Source organism: Tachyglossus aculeatus, chromosome 21, assembly GCF_015852505.1.
Source record: "Tachyglossus aculeatus isolate mTacAcu1 chromosome 21, mTacAcu1.pri, whole genome shotgun sequence".
In the NCBI taxonomy this organism is placed as follows: Eukaryota; Metazoa; Chordata; class Mammalia; order Monotremata; family Tachyglossidae; genus Tachyglossus; species Tachyglossus aculeatus.
In genome coordinates, this window is record NC_052086.1 from 63,230,867 (window position 1) to 63,253,911 (window position 23,045).

General features: G+C 42.2%; 1 protein-coding gene across 1 annotated transcript in view; it reads right to left on the reverse strand.

Annotated features, from left to right (window-relative positions):
- Nucleotides 1–23,045, reverse strand: part of DNAAF5 (dynein axonemal assembly factor 5) — a 70,436-nt gene that overhangs the window by 42,412 nt on the left and 4,979 nt on the right. The window contains 2 exon segments of the mRNA XM_038762799.1: nucleotides 8,937–9,055; nucleotides 11,662–11,786. Of these exon segments, the coding sequence (XP_038618727.1) occupies nucleotides 8,937–9,055; nucleotides 11,662–11,786 (244 nt within the window).

Genomic DNA, 23,045 nt, shown 5'->3' on the forward strand with positions numbered 1-23,045 from the left:
TTGTAAAATCATTTTAATTGTAAACTCCTTAAAGTAAAACAATTAGAGATTAGATAAGGTTCAATGCCTAGAGCCAGTGCATTTAAAAGTAGCGTCTCCCTAAAAATGCCTCGGACAGCCAAATCTGTGTCTTGTTCAACAGCAAGGTCTTCCGCAGCTGAGGAGGATGCACAGAGATATTTTATGCCATGGCCATGGAATGCACCTAAGCCTTAGGCAATCCCCTTTAGAGTGTTAGGACCTTGAGGGCAGAAAACATGTCACTTCTTGTTCTGCACTTCCCAAGTGTGGTAGGGACTTTCAGAACTGCCAGATCAGCATCAGCGTTTAATAATCATTTACTGTCTGCAGAGTACTGTGTCAGATATTGAGGGCCATACAGAGATCCCCGCCCTCAAGTTCCTTACAATCTAATGCCATATTCCCAAATATACAGAATGTGAGAGAATAGTACGAGCATAGGTAGAAATAACAAAAAACCCCCAAAGCAATTAATTTTACAAATATTCTCATGAGAGCTAAGCTTGTTGATGGAGATAGAAGACCAGGACAAGGAAATTTGGGGTAGAAGGGGAAAGACACAAAGCATCGGTTTTTCAGGTCTAATCCACACTCAAGGTAAAGCCTACTGTTAGTGTTGTCATTTCTGAAGGCCAACGATGTATGTTTTTATTACTCTGATTATTTCTCTTGTTCCACAATGTCTACTGTGACCTGTTTCTTCACATTTATACATTAGGGAGAATCTCTTTAGACAAATTCAAGTTCTCTATTTTCTTTCCTTTCCTTTTGTACTATTGCTTGTCCATTATTTGTCCAACACTAAAATAAATTTAGGGTGAGCCACAAAATTATTTCCTATGTAAGGAAGAATCCTCTCAAATGTAAATTTTGGGGGGAAAAAAGACTACTTAGAATTTTGAAAGCTAACAAATAGCAAAAGATCAAGTTAAAAAAAAAAAGCTTGAAAAGACAAATATGGAGTGGCATCCTATTTGACCAGAGGGAGAAGATTTTCAAAGGATTCTGACCATTCTTTTTCAACAGTTCCTTCATTTCAGACACACAAATTCAGACATTTATCCCCCTAGCTACCTGCTGTCAATTTTTTTTTTCCTTCCACAATAAACCATCTGCACTTGTATCCTAAGGCAATGAAATTGTTGTTACTCAGTGGAAAGTCATGCAATTGTTAGGCTGGCACTGAACACCGAGACAACCTTCTCTTTTCTCCTCACCTGCAATGGCTGTCATCAGATCAAAGCACAGAAGGGAAGGGTGCCGGGCTCATTAGCTTGGAGGTAGAAAAAGATGGTCTTTCAAAACCTACCACACAGCCCACGATATATTTTTCAAAATCTCTCCTTGCATGCTGAACTCATTACAAACTCATTAGAGAGAATCACAACTTCACTGTTTACACCTAAATTTTTGGAAAGGAATTCTAGGTGAAAGTCTTTTTCACTTTATCATGTAGTAGCTGAAGAACACTGTGGGACGTAATTTGGGAAAAAAGGAACACAAGAACTACCCTCAGGTCTAAAGCAATTACTAACGTTTTAGGACTACAGTCCAAAACTACCAGGTCAAATGTCCAGAAAGCTCAGCAATTATCTATTAATCTTTTCTTTGAAAACATAATTGCAGCACTTTAGCAAGCAAAATGCATGAAAAGGCTATTTAAGTGGGCAAAGACAACAAAACCAAAGGAAACAATGACATTGGTTAAAGCTTACAATACAACAATTACAGTAAAAGATTTATTCAGCCTCCAATAACAAAGGGTAAAGACAAACCCAACTACCTATATGGCAAAAATTCTGTTTGCTTTCACAACTGAAATTACACAGTTAAAAAGTACAAGTGGATAACTGTTTAAATGTTTAAAATGTAAAGGTGAAGATAAAAAAATTGTACCTGATGTAACAAATCTTATCTTATATCCAAAACTGCAGGAAAGCCCCTTTGTTGAAGGAAGGGCTGAAATGGACTAATTAATGTGAGGGTGCTTTGGCAATAAAAGCGCTACAGAATACCAAGATATTATTTTAATGAGAAGCACCATACCTAAATGGATAGAGCATGGGCCTGGGTTCTAGTCCCGGCTCTGCCACTTGTCTGCTGTGTGACTTGGGGCAAATCAGTTCACTTCTCTGTGCCTCAGTTACCTCATCTGTGAAATGGGGATTAAGACTGTAAGCCCCATTTGGGACATAGACTGTGTCCAACAAGATTACCTTGTATCTACCTCAGCATTTAGAATAGAGACTGGGATATATTAATTCATTCATTCATTCAATTGTATTTATTGAGGGCTGGGCTGTAGAAGGAGAGAAGGAAGGTGAGGTAGGAGGGGGTGAGGTGATGGAGAGCTTTGAAGCCGAGAGTGAGTGAGGCTACAGTAAGCACTTAACAAATACCATTAAAAAAATAAATGGTGCACTGAGAATGGCAATTAAAAATCAACACCTTGTCAAAGTTCTCACTTTAACTATTAACAGATTTTCAGTGGGTGGGGAGGAAACAGTACTTTAAGAAGCAGTATGAGAGTATTTTCTCTCCCCTACGAAAACCAAAGGTCAAATTCCGGATCAGGGCAAAAGTAAAATGAGCTTAGTTATCTTTGCCTAGACTCCACTTATTTTCATAACAAAAGTACCACACGGTTTGATAGAACGAAGCCTTGTGAAAAAGTGGGAAATTCTTAAAAATTGTGCAATCACAAATTTAGTTTCAAATGAAACTAAGCGAACAATGGAAGAATTCTCCTAATTGATTTTTCTAGTGAGAGATGGCTAGGAATGTGGTCTAATAGGTACAGGAATTGAGAAATACAAATGACTTACTGTCTAGTCTTGGGAATTTCACTCCTCTGCAGCTCATTTGCTCTTACTGTAAAACAAGGATCATCCTGCACTTGCCAGAAGGTAACAACACCAGAATCTTAAAAATTTGAACGTGAAGGGCCTATGTGAATAGCATTCTTCAAAAATGCCACCATCAACGGTAATTACTGCATGCCTACTTCTCTGAGCCTCAATTACCTCACTTGGAAAATGGGAATTGAGACTGTGAGCTCCATATGGCACAGGGACTGTGCTCAACCTGCTTTGCTTGTATCCACCCCAGTGCTTAGGAGAGGTGCCCGGCACAAAGAAAACACTTAACAAATGCCACAATTATTAAGACACACAGACCCTTCCTCCAAGGAGCTTACACTCTAATGGAGAGGGCAGACAAGGATATTTATTGAGCGCCGGAATGAGAAGTGCCTGCTTCACTAGGCACTTGGAAGAGTACAAGAGAAGCAAAACACACATTCACTGCCCTCAAGGAGCCTATAATCTAATGGAGAGGACAGCCTGACAAAAATTATTTACCAATACTGGAAGCTGGAGGAGGAAGAAAGCTTCAAACGGCATGTGGAGTCAGTGAGGACAACTTTTTGCTTTGAGTATGGTGGTTAGAAGGGGGCAGGGCTTTAGGGGGGTGATTGGGAGAGGACAGGCTTCAAAGAGCTAATAGGCCAGAAAGCCACAATTTGTGTCTTTTCTACCCTGTCTGGAAACTGTCAGATCCTGTCTGACTTGAAATGAGCAAGTCTGAGATCCCACCACAAAAAAGCTGGGGGGGCCATTGCCTTCTAGCATTACCATGGTGAGGACACCATCTAACTGGACTGAGGAATTTTAATCATGATGTTCCTGAATAGCCAAGGCTCTCTTTTATCATTTAGGATAATAATAATAATAATAATGGCATTTGTTAAGCACTTACTACGTGCCAAGCACTGCTCGAAGCGCTGGGGTAGATACAAGGTAATTCGGTTGTCCCATGTGGGGCTCACCATCTTAATCCCCATTTTACAGATGAGGAAACTGAGGCATAGAGAAGTAACTTGCCCAAAGTCACACAGCTGACAAGTGGCGGAGTCAGGATTAGAACCCATGACCTCCGACTCCCAAGCCCGTGCTCTTTCTGCGCATCAGGCAGAAACTCCTCACCCTGGGCTTCAAGGCTGTCCATCACCTCGGCCCCTCCTACCTCACCTCCCTTCTCTCCTTCTACTGCCCAGCCCGCACCCTCCGCTCCTCCGCCGCTAATCTCCTCACCGTACCTCGTTCTCGCCTGTCCCGCCATCGACCCCCGGCTCACGTCATCCCCCAGGCCTGGAATGCCCTCCCTCTGCCCACCCCCCAAGCTAGCTCTCTTCCTCCCTTCAAGGCCCTGCTGAGAGCTCACCTCCTCCAGGAGGCCTTCCCAGACTGAGCCCCTTCCTTCCTCTTCCCCTCATCCCCCTCTCCATGCCCCCCATCTTACCTCCTTCCCTTCCCCACAGCACCTGTATATACGTATATATATATATATATATATATGTTTGTACATATGTATTACTCTATTTATTTATTTTACTTGTACATATCTATCCTATTTATTTTATTTTGTTTAGTATGTTTGGTTTTGTTCTCTGTCTCCCCCTTTTAGACTGTGAGCCCACTGTTGGGTAGGGACTGTCTCTATGTGTTGCCAATTTGTACTTCCCAAGCGCTTAGTACAGTGCTCTGCACATAGTAAGTGCTCAATAAATACGATTGATGATGATGATGATGATATGACAGCAGTGCTGAAGTCTGCAGGTGACTTCATCTTCAGGATACTCAAAAAGGGCATTCTGTGGAGATGGTAACACCACCACAATAATCTTCTGAATGTGCCATCCACCACTGAAGATGAGGCCCCGCAAAACATGACAGAACTGGCCAGACTGGGCATGGTCTTACCTCTAATTTAAAGAAAGTAATTTCTACATTATGACATAGGTGGTTCCTGAATTTATTTTAATGCTTGTCTCCCCCTCTAGACTGTAAGCTCCCTGTGGGGAAGGAACATGTCTACTGACTCCATTATATTATACTCTCCCAAGCACTTAGTCCAGTGGGAACGTATCTGCCACCTCTGTTATATTGTACTCTCCCAAGTGCATAATACAGTGTCCTGCACACAGTAAGCGCTCAATACATGATTGATTGCTTTGCACGCAATAAGCACTCAATATGACTGATAATTAATTGACTGAAAGCTTATATCTTCTATCAAATCACTGTTGAGCCAGAACTAACATTCCCCACAGGAGCATGTTATAAATTGGGGAGTTGGCTCTTGAACTCAAGTCAGATACCTTACTTTAACCCAAATTACTCGGGACTGTTTACTCAATCAATTATAGATAAATAGTATAGGTTTATTAATGTTTTGAATTGAGGAGAGGTTTCATGATGGGGAGATGACAACTACTTCATAAGAAGTAAAACGGATGGGTTGATTATGTCTGGTGATGAGGCAACTCTCACACCCCACTTAAAAATGCCCTTCCCTCCCACCCCACCACGTGGCTTTTAAAATTAGCTCCCCGTTTTTCCATGGCTCTTATGCATCCCCCCACCTACTGCCCCTACCCCTGGGGAGTAATAACCTAAAGGAGGATGGTGCTGTAAAATTGAAACCGATGTGCTGCAAAGCTGAACCAAGGTGTAAACTTAGAAACATGCCAAGTTCCATCCATCTGAACTCGCAAATGTCTTGTGTACTGTAAAAACCATGAGAAAGAATAAGGCATCTGGACCTGATGACAGAGCTTTGGAAATCTTCAAGCAAGAAGGGGATATAATCAATCAATAGTATTTACTGAGCACTTACTACGTGAAGAGCACTGTACTAAGCACTTGGGAGAGTACAATACCCCAGAATTGGCGGATGTTCCCTGCCCATCACAAACTTACAGTCTAGAATAAATAATGTGCACACAACTGCACAAAGGAAAGCCTCAAGATATGAAAACTGAAGAAAAAATCAGAGCCCTTAAAATCAAGAATATATTAGTAAGTTGGAAACGCGTCTACCAACTCTGTTACACTGTTTTCTCCCAAAAGCTTAGAAGAGAGCCCTGTACATAAGTGACCAATAAACATGACTGATTGAGTTACAAACATCAATCAATCGTATTTATTGAGTGCTTACTGTGTACAGAGCACTGTATTAAGTGGTGGGAGGGTACAATATAACAGATTTGGTAGACACATTCCCTGCCCTAACTAAGCATCCAAGCGTCTGTTACAGATTGCCCCCACTGAAAGGGAGCTCACTAAAGTGTGCATTAGCTAATTTTTCACAAATAGCTGTGATTTAGAAAATGTGGATGTTAAGAAACTATGATTTGAACAACTGCGTCCTAAATTAGTATACTGCCATAAACATATAATAGTCTACAGATGATAAAAATGAGCATTTGAAAAAATTAGGCTTAAAATTTTGAGGGTTCATAATGTAGACTGAGTAACCAAAGAGCAATTCCAAGAAAAACGGCGAAAAACCAGTTAAAGAAGGGAATTCAGTAGGTTGACTCAAAATAAATGTCTCATTTCCTCATTAAAATATTAGTTCAATTAAACCTCCAAATTCACGTGATGTGTAGCCCAACTGGATTTTAAAAATAATTACTGGCTAAAAATAACCCCAAAGAATTTCAACTGTTTCTACATCATGCTGTGACTGGAAGAATCTGCATTCCTGCTGCCAGACTTCGAAAAAGGCATCTGACATGGTGAAATTTTTGTCTGTTCTAATCTGGTTTGGGTCCTTTTTAGGAAATACATTTTGTTCTTGTAGGAGCAACTATTGTATGCATCGGTGTTAACAAATGGCACAGTCCCCTATCTTCGATTCTGAAGTATCCGTTGGCCAAGCAAGTCCTTTACCCTCACATTTATTCACGGTAACCGGAGGACTGCTTCCATACATAGTAATGGGCAACATATGGGAATAACAATGGAATTCATATTAATATGAACTCAGATTTTACAGAGATAATATTGTACCCTTTAAAAACACTAGGATTGATTGATTGTCAGGTGAAAACAACCCTTTTGCTGAAGTTTAAGTCGTCTAATTCAGCTAACTAAAATTACTGAGCTTGACACAAAGTAGAAATGCTGCCACTTAGACTACAACTAACCTTCATCTAGCACAAATGAAAATTCCAAATAGCAAATGGAGGAAAGCATTAATAGAATCTGAAATTTGTTTCAGAATTTCACTCCTTTTATAGACCAAAATATACTTCTTTAAAATATCACCTTTTTCATTTCTTCCCTTCTCCACAAATTTACCCTTCCTTTTATCTTCTATAAAGAGATTCCAAATCGTGTTTCCCAGAGGGAAAAAAAAATATCTTTATTTTTCCTTCTCTTTTATATCACTTTTTATCTCCACCCAAAACGTAGGCACTGCTTTTGTAAACTAAGGACTTTGCTGTGGTTGAATTAAAAGCAAATCTGATTGTTGGTGATATCCTGACAAATAGATGAAGTACCAAATGATGCAGGTGTCCCTTTTATGAAGGAAGATCTAGCTTGATCTCTAATCAACCAATCAGTGGTATTTATTGAGTGCTCACTGCATGGCAAGCACTGTACTAAGTGCTTGGGAAAGAACAATGCAATAAAGTTGGTAGACACAATCCCTTGCCCATAAGGAGCTTGCAGGCCAGCAGAGAGTTTATAGACTCTATCCCATAATACAGAAAAAAAAGAGGAGAAATTATTTTGATGCTTTTTCCGGTTAAGAAAAATTTTCCCCCATCAAGACAAATTTTGATTTTTAAGATCATCTTACCACCATAGCCCTAAGCAATTAATTGTATGAGAATGCACTCCACTTGCTAGGTTTAAGGTTGTGTGATTTGGGTTGCAGTTTGTACTTACTTTTTGTCCTTGTCAGTGTACATCACACTATTATTTAATATTAAGAAAACAAATAGATTAGGGAGATAAAGGCACGTCAGTGGAGTATAATGGGAAGAAATCTCATTCCTCTGACAGTACGTGTGGCTTCCAAAACAAACAGAGCCAAAGACAAGCCAGGTCTATGTACAGAAAGCAAAAGGAAATGAGGTTTGGCAGCCTAATCACTGCGTGCTTTTGTTACACTTTAGACCGGCAATTTCTCAATCCCAGTAGGATTTTCACTAGGTGCTAAGGAAAAGTGTGAAACTCAATTTCTTTAATTCAGAAAGCAACAAAAAAGGAAAAATACCCAGAAGAGGGACAAGAGAAGATTAAGATTATCATTAGTTAAAAATCCAGAAACACATCAAAAAATGAGGGGAAACGTTATGTATTATGCATTTGTTTTCCTGACTGGTTTTCAAACATGAGATTTAGGAAACTACTAGACATGGGAATCAAGAAATTTCCAAGTTCAACTCCGAAGGGTGCCTAAGGGTAAAATACCTAAACCACATTACCTAAGTTTTAGCCACCAAATCAAACACAAAATAAAATATAAAAAGCAAGAAAGCAAATACTAAAGCAGACCCAGAGGCTGGCCAAGCAGCCTGTGGGGATTTTTTTTTTTTTTTTCAAGTGGTCTCGAGGACAAAAGAAGCCTTTTCCTCTTAGGTATATTTGTCTGGTTCCTGTTGTCTCTTCACCACATACAATACGGTGTAAGAACCTACTTGGCTGACACTGTACATAGCATTCTCTGAATCAGGATGAATAAGATTTCCATTGAAACGAAACAAAGAACAATCATTTTTGAGCCATATGTTTATAATGCTGTCTTCGGGATTAAAAAACTGGTCTGAAGTGTGATACAGTTCCAGTAGCTGAAGGCACTCTCTTTGACTCTGGAATTTCTTTCCAGTTCAGACAAAAGTGTACTGACCTCTCCTCCAAATAGGGTCACTCCCTGTTGAATAAGGTAGAGTTCCTTCTTGAAAATCGGATCTTCCAACTAATCAATCGATCACGTTTACTGAGTGCTTACTGTGTGCACAAGTCTATACTGAGTACTTGGAAGAGTACACTATAATAACAGAGTTGGCTGATGAGTTCCCTGCCTACAAGGAGCTTACAGTTTAGAACTACGTTACTCACCTCCTTCAGGGTAATGAGATGGTGGTGGAGCAGCAAAGTCAAGTTTATCCTTTAGGTCATCTTCATTCTCTTTTTGCCACTGCAAACCAATCTTCTCCCAGAGGTCAAAAGCCAACTGCCTACAGTACCAAACCCAAAAGATAATTAATTTTAAGTAAAGACCACTGTGATAAGGGTTCAGGTTAGAGAAAGAAATACGGCTAGAGTTCCTATTCATTTTAATGGGACTTGTTTTTAATGAACATTAACCTGGTTGGGCTGTGGTGTTATAAGACAGTGAAATACAATAAGTATAAGATTTACCATACAACTGGAAGACAATTAGAACCCAGGTCCTTCTGATTTCCAGGCCCATGCTCTTTCCACTAGGCTGTGTTGCTTCTTATTTCAGTGCTTTAAACAGTGTTTGACACATAATAAGTACTTAAATACCATAAAAAGACAACATTTTTGTTATGCTGGCATTCAGTGGCATACCTTAGAACTGACTGATTATTTTCTTAAGACTTTCACAAAATCAAAAGTACAAATTGGAACAAAAATATATTCTTATTCACTTAGTCTGTGTTTCGAAAGTCATAAAAATGATATGAAAAGCCCACTGAAATAAGTACGATTTTGTTACAGATGAAAATAAAAAGGTAGCAACTGGGATCCCATAAGAAAAACAAAGTATAAAAGACACAGATATTATTTATGTGATGCCAATTTGTACTTCCCAAGCGCTTAGTACAGTGCTCTGCACATAGTAAGCGCTCAATAAATACGATTGATTGATTGATTGATTGATTTAGAAAGACTAAATTGCTTTCTCAGGCACTGAAGATGATGAAAAAATATAGTAAATTTACATTACTGTTGTTATGAAAGCCGTAGATAATGCGTGTGTATGTATAAATATATATATAATCTCTCTATATCTAAATACATAGATATATAGATCTATATAAGCAAATTACATAAAGGAACTACTAAACTGCCATACTTAATACACAGAAAAATGTATTATTGGCTATAATGGAAACAACTGGTGCAAACAGTTTTACAGTTGTGGAGAGGTAGTACTGTTAGAATATAGTATTAATTCAAGAGAATAATCTACACAGGTAGTTTTCTTAGAACTATACATTTATTTCTTCGAATACAGCAATGGACTTTATATAAAATGAACACAGGTCCAATCCATTATAAATATCTATCTCACATCCTCCCGTGTCCCACAGAAAGGTGAATGAGATACCCTGTAATTTATGACCTTTTCCCAGGCAGAGCAAATTACCAATATACCGGAAACTAGGCAGAACTGGCAGAAATAGTGTTTAAAAGTGTAAAGCAAATTTCGCCAATGAATGAGCTATCTCTCTTCAGCGTCCCAAATTGGAACACGATAACCTAAGTATAAAATAAATACGGAGAGATTGTTCTCTATGTGAACTGCAAATATCACGAGCCATCATTTGCTCAGAAAGGAGGGAACAGGTTCCTAAAGTACCTCTCCCCCTCTAGAGTGTAAGCTTGTTGTGGCAGGGAATATGTCTATTGTTACATTATACTCTCCCAAGCACTTAGTACAGTGCTCTGACCACAGTAAACACTCAATGAATATGACTGACTTACTGACTTATGTTGCCAACTTGTACTTCCCAAGCTCTTAGTACAGTGCTCTGGCACACAGTAAGCGCTCAATAAATACGATTGATGATGATGACTGATCACAACATAGTATTTTATGCTGTTGGACTAGGGAAAAGAGTACCGCTCCGTGAATCAGTAGATCTGGGTTCTGACCTAAGGACAACTTAGGGTTGTCCCTGAGGTACACAGAGCCGGCAGGAACCCCGAAAAACAGCTGGCCACCGTAGGTGGCACACACCGCAGCGGCTACCGATGTACTCGCCTGCCAGGGTACGGCACGACAGCACATCAGCATTAAGCTGTGATCATTTTGGCCATCTGTGGTTCTGTTAATACAAACCCTCTGCATGCGTTTCCTCACGCTACACACCTGCCCTCCTACTTGTTTGTTGCACTCTGAGCAACAGCAAGAACATGGCCATCGGCAACGAGACAGTGTGAGAGGCGCTGCACAAACCACCATCACTGTAATCAATTCCTTTGCTCACACAGAGAAGAAGCATGGCCAAGTGGATAGTATGCGGGCCGGAGAGTCAGAAGGACTTGTGTTCTAATCCTGGCTCTGCCACTTGTCTGCAATGTGAATTCAGGCAAGTCTCCCCCTCGTCCCCCTCTTCATCCCCCCCATCTTACCTCCTTCCCTTCCCCACAGCACCTGTATATATGTATATATGTTTGTACACATTTGTTACTCTACTTATTTATTTATTTTACTTGTACATATCTATTCTACTTATTTTATTTTGTTAGTATGCTTGGTTTTGTTCTCTGTCTCCCCCTTTTAGACTGTGAGCCCACTGTTGGGTAGGGACTGTCTCTATATGTTGCCAACTTGTACTTCCCAAGCGCTTAGTACAGTGCTCTGCACACAGTAAAGGCTCAATAAATACGATTGATGATGTTGATGATGATTTAACTTCTCTGTGACTCAGTGACCTCACCTTTAAAATGGGGATTAAGACAGTGAGCCCCATGAGGGACAGGATCGGTGTCCAACCCGGTTGGCTTGTATCCACCCCAGTGTTTAGTACAGTTCCCGGTACATAATAAAGTGCTTAACTATTAAATTTCAACATTGCACCCTGCTTACGTTATCTCTGGGATTTCATCATTAAAGCTGCTCAGCAGTAAAGGTATAAGCTTGTGAAAGTAGGAGTATCTGTCTCGAAGATCTAGTAGCCAGTTCCCAACAACGCTGGTCACAGCTTTTCGAACCTATAAGAAAATAAATTAGTTATTTTAGTAAACATTGATGTCACCCCTCACCATTATGACCCTCTTAGCACTTTTCCATGATAGCGCTACTGAATTTTAATGCTGGTATCCTTTATAGTGATCTTGTATTTCATAATAGCGCTGAGCTTTTGGGACGGAGCAGCACAGTGTTCGGAATAGAGCAAAGGGCTGGGAGTCATGGGTTCTAATCCCAGTTCTGCCACTCGTCTGCCGTGTGACCTTGGGCAAGTCACTTCACTTCTCTGCGTCTCACTTACCTCACCTGTAAAATGGGGGTTGAGACTGTGAGCCCCACGTGGGACTAACCCGATTTGCTTGTATCCATCCCAGAGCTTAGTACAGTGCCTGGCATATAGAAAGCGCTTAACAGATACCATAATTACACCCTGATCTCAAAGCCAATCTTTAATTATGGGAAGCAGCAGCTGGGAAGCAACAGAAAGACTGTATATACCCAGTCAGGACCAAGGCTACATTTTATTACTCTATTTATTTTACTTGTACGTATTTACTATTCTATTTGTTTTATTTTGTTAATATGTTTTGTTTTGTTGTCTGTCTCCCCCTTCTAGACTGTGAGCCCGCTGTTGGGTAGGGACCGTCTCTATATGTTGCCAACCTGTACTTCCCAAGCGCTTAGTACAGTGCTCTGCACACAGTAAGCACTCAATAAATACGATTGAATGGATGAATGAAAGTAGCTAAAAAGCATAAGTCTACCAATTGCATTACACGTGAGAAGGAGCATGGCTTACTAGAAACAGGCACAGACATAGGAGCCAGAGGACCTGGGTTCTAATCCTGGCTCTGACAGTTGCCTGCCTTCAGCACGTCACTTAACTTCTCTAAGCCTCAGTTTCCTCAACTGAAAAATGGGGATTAAATACCCGTTCTTGCTCCTACTTGGACTGTGAGCCTCATGTGGGACACGGACTGTGTCCAACCTGATTAACTTGCATTTAACCCAGAGCTCAGAACAGTGCTTGACACATAGGAAGCACTTTACTAATCTAGTAATAATAACGATAACAATAGTGTTCTGTACTGGAACAAGGGTCAAATCCAACATTCACAAAGCGATTGGGGATGACAATTATGTTCTTAAATGTGTACAAGTTGATACTTACTTGTTTCATTTGATCATTTTTATTTTTGGCACATATTTACATTGCTCAGGTACGCTGATAAATTGCATTAACTATATTGCTTGTGTTGACACTTTAAAAATGTATTTGCATTGTTATCCCATCTAAAATGTAAGCTCATTAAGGGCAGGGGGCATGTCGGCTAATTGTACTCTCGCAAGTGCTTAGTACAGTGCTCTGCACATAGTAAGTGCTCAATAAATACACTGATTGACTGCAGAGTGCTGGACTAAATGGCTGCCCTTTCCCTGCTTTTTCCTATGGGAACCCAAACTTCATTTAGTAGTCTGTTACTTAACGCTTCTTTCATGTAATTAAGAGTATTAACCAGGGTTTTTCAATGTTCGTAAAAAGAACCGCAGTTTTTCAATACCTTAGGAGTCAATTTCCCTCTAAGCCTAGTAATCTACTGGTCAAGGAGAGAGGTATCGAGCAAATAATTGATGGGTGAAATGCGCCCAGAGGAAGGGAAGCTAAAATACACCGATTTACGGTCCAACTAAATCTAAAAATTTGAGATGAGGTAAAAGCTCAATCAGTACTACATTCTGATAATAATACTAAAAAGCCAATCACTCACTGACTGCCCGCTAAAATAAATAAATAAATAAATAATCTAAATCCAACACAGGTTAGTGCCAAAACATATGTAAGAATGTACATATCTTCATGAAAATAACAGTCCAGGTATTCAGAAGAGTTATTACTGTTCTACTGTGCCAAACTGGCAAGGTTTAAATATGCTCTTAGGCATTTTATCATAGAATCTCCCTAAGGCTCCTATTCACGGATACTGTATCAACTTGCTTGAGCTAGGCTTGCCACTGCCTCCACTTCAACGGTGACATCCCGTTTGGGATGTCCAGGGGTTTCGCCAATTGCAAATGCAGGCCATCCATTCCTACATTTCCAACCAAGATTTTATCTACCTGTGAAGACCACATTTCCAAACTTCGCTTCAAGACTCAGGGGCATCAAAGAAAAGTATAGGAGGAAGAATTCTAAAGATTGGGGCTGTTCTTACCCACCCACTCCCCTCTGTACACACCCCTCGCAGCGATGGCTAGCCCAGGCTTTCCCATCTGCCTCCGACTAGGTGTCTGCTGAATTTTGCAAGACAGGAAAAGAAAGTCTTGATTCTATTTCTCTTTGCACATGTGGGACTCGCACAATAAACTGCTCTAAACATTAAGTTGCCATGGAACAGCTCCACTAGGCAGTAAACAACATTGCATTAAAAAAAAAAAATCCCAACTGAAGCTGGATTAGGGAGTGGCTACTTACTCAAAACAGAAGCAATCCACCCAATCTTTCATGTTCATGACGAGAAAAACTCAACACACCAAAAACCTGAAATAGCTAATCTTGAAATAGCATCTACTGGATTAATGTAGGGTATGAGGTTTTAAACCAAACCATATTTTTCGGTCTACTCCTTGGAATTTTCCTTAAGCATTATTGCTATCAACTAGAACAACAGGCACTTCCACCTACACAACATCTCACCCAAAACAACCGGCACTTTAAAGCCACTAGTCGCACAATGTATAGAAAATACTCCCTCTTTAAAAGTGGAATGCAATACCCAATTATTCTGTACAAATACACTGCACCCAACTGAAAACAAAGAGATGATTTAGTGAGGCAAAATGGAACCATCTGTACCGTTATTGGCCCGGGCCACTGAAAACAAAATTCTTATAAGTGCCTTGTGGGCAGGCATCCTGTCTTCTTCCCCTAATATACTCTCTTGAACATCTAATACGGTGTTCTGCCGCGCAGAAGGTGCTCAATAAATAGTATCGATTTATTTTTGTGAACCGTTAAGACTTCGGTTTCAGCTCTTTTTTTAAACACGGCATCTGTCGGCTAGTTCCGTCTCAGAAAGAAATCAGCCTCAGTCTCGCTTCCTTTAAAACTCAATTCTTCCTTGGAAGCGCTTCTCACAGGAACTGATTTGGCCCAATTTTGTTTAGCTTGTATATAGAAAGAATTAAAACAAAAGGCCAGTTATGCATAGAAACAAGTCCTTCTGTTCTAATCTGCTTCGATTTATTACAAAACCCTCTACTGGATTTGATCCCAACTGTGAATAAATGGATTCCCTGGAAGTGAATCATTCACCTAAGGTGGAGTATTAACTTTACAGTGCTGGCGAGAACACTGACTTTTAGTAAATCTTCCAAAGCATGCTATTCACTCCCCGGTCCTTTTCGATGCCTACCATGGCCAGAACTTTCCGAGCAGAAATGTTGGCACCGCGACTATGTGGTTTTTAAACAAAGACGGATTATATGAGAGGCATTATTCTATTTATACATAAATAAATTGTGCTCATCAGCATGAAAACAAAAGGACAAAAATAAGCTGTTTAGGTTCTTAGAATGTTTCCGAGAAGGCCTTCAGTCAAGTAATTTCAAAAATTGGTGGTGGGGGAGAAAGACGGAGGAAAAGTAAACAATGCTGTAGACTATACCTTGTTGTGGGCAGGACTCTGCTGTACTGGACTCTCCCACGCGCTTAGTACAGTGCTCCACACACAATAAGTGCTCTATAAATCCCACTGACTGACTGAGCACGAATCTCCCTTAACTTGTAGTATATGTAAGTTTCGGTAACAAATAACAACAACGGTATCTGTTAAGTGCTTACTACGTGACGGGCACTGTACTAAGAGCTGGGGTGGATATAATGGGTTCAAATCCCATCTCCGCCACTTGTCAGCTGTGTGACTTTGGGCCAGTCACTCAACTTCTCTGTGCCTCAATTTCCTCATCTGTAAAATGGGGATTAAGACTGTGAGCCCCCCCCACCTCCGTGGGACAACCCGATTACCTTGCAACCTACCCAGCGCTTAGCACACAGTAAGCGCTTAACAAATGCCATCATTATTATTACATAAGCAAATCGGGTCAATCGGTCCCTGTCCCACAGGGGGTTCACCATCTTAATCCCCATTTTACAGATGAGAGAACTGAGGCCCAGTGAAGTGACCGGCCCAGGGTTACAAGCAGACGAGGAGCGGAGTCGGGATTAGAACGCTTGACCTTCTGATCCCAGGCCTGGGTTCTAGCCACTGCACCATACTGCTTCTCCTGCGAGAATGATTCCTAAACCAGAATGTGGGGAGGACTGGAGCAAATTCACTTTGGCCTCCCGCCCACAGCAGCTCCTCCATGGCTCTGGGCTAGCTTTGGACACACTGGCTTACTCCCACAGGCTGCTGGGCCCAGAGGCGCGGTTTGCAGAGCGGATCCTTCCTCACATCCAGGGCTGGCTCAGGGCCGAGTATGAGCCAACGCGGGCAGGAGTAGCTGGCTCAGAGCCAGGCGGGAACCGGGCCTGGGGACCAGATTAAGTCACTTGGGGGGTTGGATTTGGCCCACTCATCTAGCGAGATCCAGTCCTTGAGCACCACCCTTCTGGATCCTTCTAGGGAGAAGAGAGGAAAATTATCGCCACATACAAATCTGGTTTCATTCAGTGCGTCTAGTGCTCTAGAAGATGGCTCAGCTCTGGTGAATTCCCCATAAAAAGGCATACAGTTTGCACTTCTGTTAGAGCACCTTAATAAGAATAATTACAGCATTTATTAGGAGCTATGTGCTAAGTGCCGGGGTGCAAAAAAGGGTATCAGGTGGGACAGAGACCCTACGCAGGCTCACGATCTACCTTATGCCCAGTTTACAGATGAGAAAACTGAGACTTGGGTTAAAAGACTTTATACAGCAGACCAGTGGTAGAGCTGGGACCCAGGTTTTTTGACCCCCAGTTCCATGCTGCTCTTTCCACTACGCCAAGCTGAGGCCACTTGTCTAAAGGGCAAAGAAAGATCTTTGGGATCAAACAGTTTGGCTATGAGTGTTTTCATGACACAGTTTAAATCATCATCATCATCAATCGTATTTATTGAGCGCTTACTATGTGCAGAGCCCTGTACTAAGCGCTTGGGAAGTACAAATTGGCAACATATAGAGACAGTCCCTGCCCAACAGTGGGGTCACAGTCTAAAAGTGTGAGTTTAAATAAAACGCTATTGAAGAATCAGGGAACACTTTCAGAAACATACATCTGTCCAGATAGAAAGCAATTCAAGGTAGATTTGTTGTAATCAATCGATCATATTTTTTGAGTGCTGACTGTGTGCTGAGCCCTGTACTAAGTGCTTGGGAGAGTGCAGCACAGCAGAGTTGGTAGTCATGTTCCCTGCCCACAGTGAGCTCACTGTCTAGAGAGGGAGACAGACATTGATATAAATAATTTGTAATAATTTACAGCTACGTACTCAAGTGCTGTGGGGCTGAGGATGGGGAGAATACAAATGCCCAATCAATGTACTAGGCACTTGAGAGTACAATAAAATACAATAGACAGACTGTATTTGAACACTTTGTGCACAGAGCACTTTGCTAAGTGCTTGGAAGATGGCAAGAGTTAGTAGACACATTCCCTGCCCACAAGGAGCTTCCAGTCTAGGGGTGGAGACAGATATTAAAATAAATTATGATTATGTACGTAAGTGTTTTGGAGCGGAGAGTGGGGTGAATAAAGGATACAAATCCAAGTGGAGGGACAATGCAGAAGGGAGAGGAAGTAGGAGAAAGGACTGTTTAGTCAGGGAAGGCCCCTTAGAAAAGATGTGAGTTTAATAAGGTACAGTGAGTGGTTGGTGTTATAGGAGTCTTTTAGACTGAGAGCCCACTGTTGGGTAGGGACTGTCTCTATATGTTGCCAACTTGTACTTCCCAAGCGCTTAGTACAGTGCTCTGCACACAGTAAGTGCTCAATAAATACGATTGATGACGATGAGTCAAGCGTAAGGGTTGGATTGTAGTCGAAGATCAGCAAGGTTAGGTAGAAAGGGGAAAGCTGACTGAGTGCCTTTAAAGCTGATGGAAAGGAGTTTCCGTTTAATATTGAGATGGATGAGCACCCATGAGAGATTTTTGAGGAGCGGGGAGGTGTGGATTTTTTTTTAAGACAAATTATCAGGGCAACAGTGAAGTGCTAACTGGAGTAGGGACAGACAGGAGGCAAGGAGGTCAGCCAGGAGGCAGATGCAGTAGTCAAGGCAGGAAATGATAAGGGCTTAAAAAACAGCTGCATGCAAGCACTACATGTCCCTCAGTCAACAGCATTTGTGGAGGGGGCTACTGTGTACACAGCTCTGTACTAAGAGCTTGGGAGAATACACCCGAATTAATACACGTGATCCATAGCCTCTACAATCTAGAGGGAGAAAGAGACTTTTACATCAACTACAGATAGGAGGAAGTCACAGAGTAGATAAAACAGATATTTGAGTGCTACAGGGGTTGTGATTATTTAAGTGATCAGGTGGCAAGAAAAGGCTGAACTGGCACTTGGGATATAGAAAACAGGGAGATGAGAGATTAATCAGGAAAGGCCTCTTGGTGGGAGATCTGATTTCAGAAGGGCTTTGGAGATGGGGAGAGCTGTGGTCTGTGGAAATGAAAGAGGAGGGAGTTCCAACCAGGGGGGAACGAGACCTAAGCAAGAAGTCAACAGTTGGATGGACCAACAAGGCACAGTGTGTAGGCTATGTTGAGAGGAATTAAGAGTGCAGACTGAAGTGCGGTCAGGGATGGGAGGTGCTGAAGAATAGATTGAGCACTTTCAAGCCGACGGTCGGGAATTTCTTCTTGATGTGGAGAGGAACGGGCAACCGCTGGAGGTTTTTGAAGAGTGGGGAGGCCGGTGCAGAGCAATGTCCGTCAGGGTGTGAGAACCCTGAGTTACAGTAACGTTGCTTTTCCATAATGCTTGGTTAAGAACCCAGATATTACATTTAGGGCGGGGATCTGTCTGATCTGATTGCACTGTATCAACCCCAGTACTCGGCTCATATGGTATGGTAAGCGTTTAACAAAAACCCTCCATGCAGCCTATTCTGTTGAAGGAAGGATGGACCATTGGCTTAACCCTAAATGGCATTTATTTACCATAGGTATAAAAATCCAATGTAAAGAATCTGAAAAAACTGGCAAAGGAAGAAGAGGTTTCCTATCATTTTTCAAAAATCCAGGCTCAAAGACATTCCAATTTGTCATTGATAAAAAAGAATTATTTCTGGGAGCTTTAAAGTTTTGACACTCTGACGGGCACAAAAACATTTTCACAGTACAGCCTCGGTTCCTGCAGCCATCAAAGAGAAAACACAACTGATGTTATGCAGTGGGTATTAAATACTTGTGATAATTTTTCTTTTCCAAAGTCGGTTTTAACTTTTTTTGCTTTTATTAGACTAGCTCCTTGAACGAGTCTGGCCTTTTACCTGTTACAATACCCTGACCTGGTACTTTAATCAATCAATCAATCAATCGTATTTATTGAGCGCTTACTGTGTGCACAGCACTGTACTAAGCGCTTGGGAAGTACAAGTCGGCAACATATAGAGACAGTCCCTACCCAACAGTGGGCTCACAGTCTAAAAGGGGGAGACAGAGAACAAAACCAAACACACTAACAAAATAAAATAAATAGAATAGATATGTACAAGTAAAATAAATAAATAAATAAAGAGTAATAAATATGTACAAACATATATACATATATACAGGTGCTGGGGGAAGGGAAGGAGGTAAGATGAGGGGGATGGAGAGGGGGATGAGGGGGAGAGGAAGGAAGGGGCTCAGTCTGGGAAGGCCTCCTGGAGGAGGTGAGCGCTCAGTAGGGCCTTGAAGGGAGGAAGAGAGCTAGCTTGGCGGATGGGCAAAGGGAGGGCATTCCAGGCCCGGGGGATGACGTGGGCCGGGGGTAGACGGCGAGACAGGCGAGAACGAGGTACGGTGAGGAGATTAGCGGCAGAGGAGCGGAGGGTGCGGGGTGGGCTGGAGAAGGAGAGAAGAGAGGTGAGGTAGGAGGGGGCGAGGGGATGGAGAACCTTGAAGCCCAGGGTGAGGAGTTTCTGCCTGATGCGCAGATTGATTGGTAGCCATTGGAGATTTTTGAGGAGGGGAGTAACATGCCCAGAGCGTTTCTGGACAAAGACAATCCGGGCAGCAGCATGAGGTATGGATTGAAGTGGGGAGAGACACGAGGATGGGAGATCAGAGAGAAGCCAAAGGCCAGTTGTTTTCTTTAAGGCCCTCATTTGTGGACATTTATGGTCCCCTTGATGCAACAGTGTTCCACCTTACATCCAGGTCTATACTGAGAGAGCTGCTTTCTTGTGAAACTTCACATTAAAGAAAAGGTGCACAGAAGGACTCAACCACTCTGAACCCACATGCATACAATAGGCATGACCCTCCCAAAATCTCCCCCACCCTACTCCCTCCCCCATCTTCCACTCTCCTATCCGTAGGAGCAGTATCTCAAGAGAAGACCTCCCACCTCCTCTCAAATTCTTCCCCCTCCATCTGTGCCTCTGACCCCATCCCTTAGCCCCTTATCAAAAACACGAGCCCCCTCCTTTCTTCACTCCTCCTCAGTGCTTGTAGTATCAGTAACAGCAGCAGCATTTGAGTCCCACACCCTATCCTCCCCGATTTTCCTATTACTGTAGACAACATCACCACCATCCATCTCGAGAGCCCAAACCTTGGCACAATGCTTGACTTATCTCTCTCGTTCACCCTATGTTCAATTTGTCACAAAATCCAGTCGGTTCTACCTTCACAACGTCTCTAGAATCCGCCCTTTCCTCTCCATCCAAACTGCTACCACGCTAATCCAAGTACTTACGTTCCTCCTTGACTTCTGCATCAGCCCCTTCACTGACCTCCCCGCCTCTTGTCTCTCTTCTCTCCAATCCCGACCTCACTCTACTGAAGTCACTCAGCTTTCTCAAAAGGCTGTACCTCCCCACTCCTCAAAAACCTCCAATAGTTACTCATCCGCTTCAGCATCAGACTCTCCTTACCGCTAACTTTAAGACACTCAATTGGCCCTCCCGCTCTAAACCGACCTCACTGATCTGCCACTACAACCCAAACCACCTAGCTCGCTCCTCTAACACCAACCCGTACCTTAGTCTCGTTTATCCTGCCGCCGATCCCTTGACCACATTTTTCCTCGGGCCTGGAACCGCCCCCTTGTTTCGTATCCAAAAGACCACTACTGTTCCCCACCTTCAAAGCTCCTCCGAGAAGCCTTCCCTGAATAAGCCCTCATTTCAATCAATCGATTGGATTTATTGAGTGCTTACTGCTTGCAGAGCACTGTACTAAGGGCTTGGGAGAGCACGATATAACCGAGTTGGTAGACGCATTCTCTGCCCACAGCAAAGTTACAGTCTAGAGGGGGAGACAGACATTAATGTAAATAAAATTACAGCTATGTACATATGTGCTGTGGGGTTGAGGAAGGGATGAATAATGGAAGCAAAACCAAGCGCACGGGAGGACAGCACCCCCCCCACCCCCGAATCTGCATTGCCTCTGTACTCAGATCGGTACCCCTTAAGCACTTGATGTTCATAATAATAATAATAACAATGATGATGGCATTTGTTAAGCGCTTACTATGTGCGCAGCACTGTTCTAAGCGCTGATGGGAAGCGGCATGGCATAATGGATAGAGCACGGGCTTGGGAGTCAGAAGGACCTGGGCTCTTAATCCTGGCTCTGCCACTCGCCTGCTAGGTGACCCTGGGCAAGTCATTTCACTTCTCTTAGAGAAGTGCTTAGAGAATTATTTGCTTAGAGAAGCAGCGTGGCTCAGTGGAAAGAGCCCGGGCTTTGGAGTCAGAGGTCATGGGCTCAAATCCCGGCTCTGCCAATTGTCAGCTGTGTGACTTTGGTCAAGTCACTTCACTTCTCTGGGCCTCAGTTCCCTCACCTGTAAAATGGGGATTGACTGTAAGCCCTCTGTGGGACAACCTGATCACCTTGTAACCTCCCCAGTGCTTAGAACAGTGCTTTGCACATAGTAAGCGCTTAATAAATGCCATTATTATTATTCCCTGTGCCTTAGGAACCTCATCTGTAAAATGGGGATTAAGAGTGTGAGCCCCATGTGGGACAGGGACAGCATCTAACCTGTATCTACTCCAGTGCTTACAACAGTGCTTGAGACAAAGTCAGCGCTTAACAAGTGCTATCATCGTCGTTATTATTATTCCACTCTCAGCCCCACAGCATTTACGTATGTACCCTTACCCGCTGCCACTTCCCTTTTCTGTAATTTATTTTAAAATGTCTGCTCTCGCCTTCCTATTTGTAAACTCCCTGTGGGCAGGGCCCGTGTCTACCAACGCTGCGGTACTGTACTTTCCCAAGTGCTTAGTGCATCATCATCATCATCATCAATCGTATTTATTGAGCGCTTACTATGTGCAGAGCACTGTACTAAGCGCTTGGGAAGTACAAATTGGCAACACATAGAGACAGTCCCTACCCAACAGTGGGCTCACAGTCTAAAAGGGGGAGACAGAGAACAAAACCAAACATACCAACAAAATAAAATAAATAGGATAGATATGTACAAGTAAAATAGAGTAATAAATATGTACAACCATATATACATATATACAGGTGCTGTAGTGCAGTGCTCTGCATACAGTAAGCACTCAGTAAATACCACTGATTAATTGAAGAAGTTTCTTCCGAAATGCAGCACACTGAGCCTAACAACCTCACATTATCATTCATTCAATCGTATTTATTGAGCGCTTACTGTGTGCAGAGCACTTATCAGAAGAACGTTTCCTAACTCCCTAATCACGTTCTAGCCAAAACACTCTTTGAAATAACGCACTCTGGAAGATTAGAATGTATTTTATTTTTTAGGGCAAGATTCAAAGAGTACAGTTTTTAAACAGCCTGATAAAATGACACAGAACTGTAAGACTGTCCCCTTGGAGAAATATTATTATTTTATTGTTAGCATTTGTGAATTGCTGCATTTTAAAGTGTTTTTCTTGCTGTTGTGTTACACGTCTGCCCTCCCCAATTTGGAATATGAGTCCCGTAGACCGTGAGCCCTACGTGGGAAAGGAACTCTGTCTGACCTGATTATCTTGTAGATTGTGAGCCCACTGTTGGGTAGGGACTGTCTCTATATGTTGCCATCTTGTACTTCTCAAGCGCTTAGTACAGTGCTCTGCACAAAGTAAGCGCTCAATAAATAC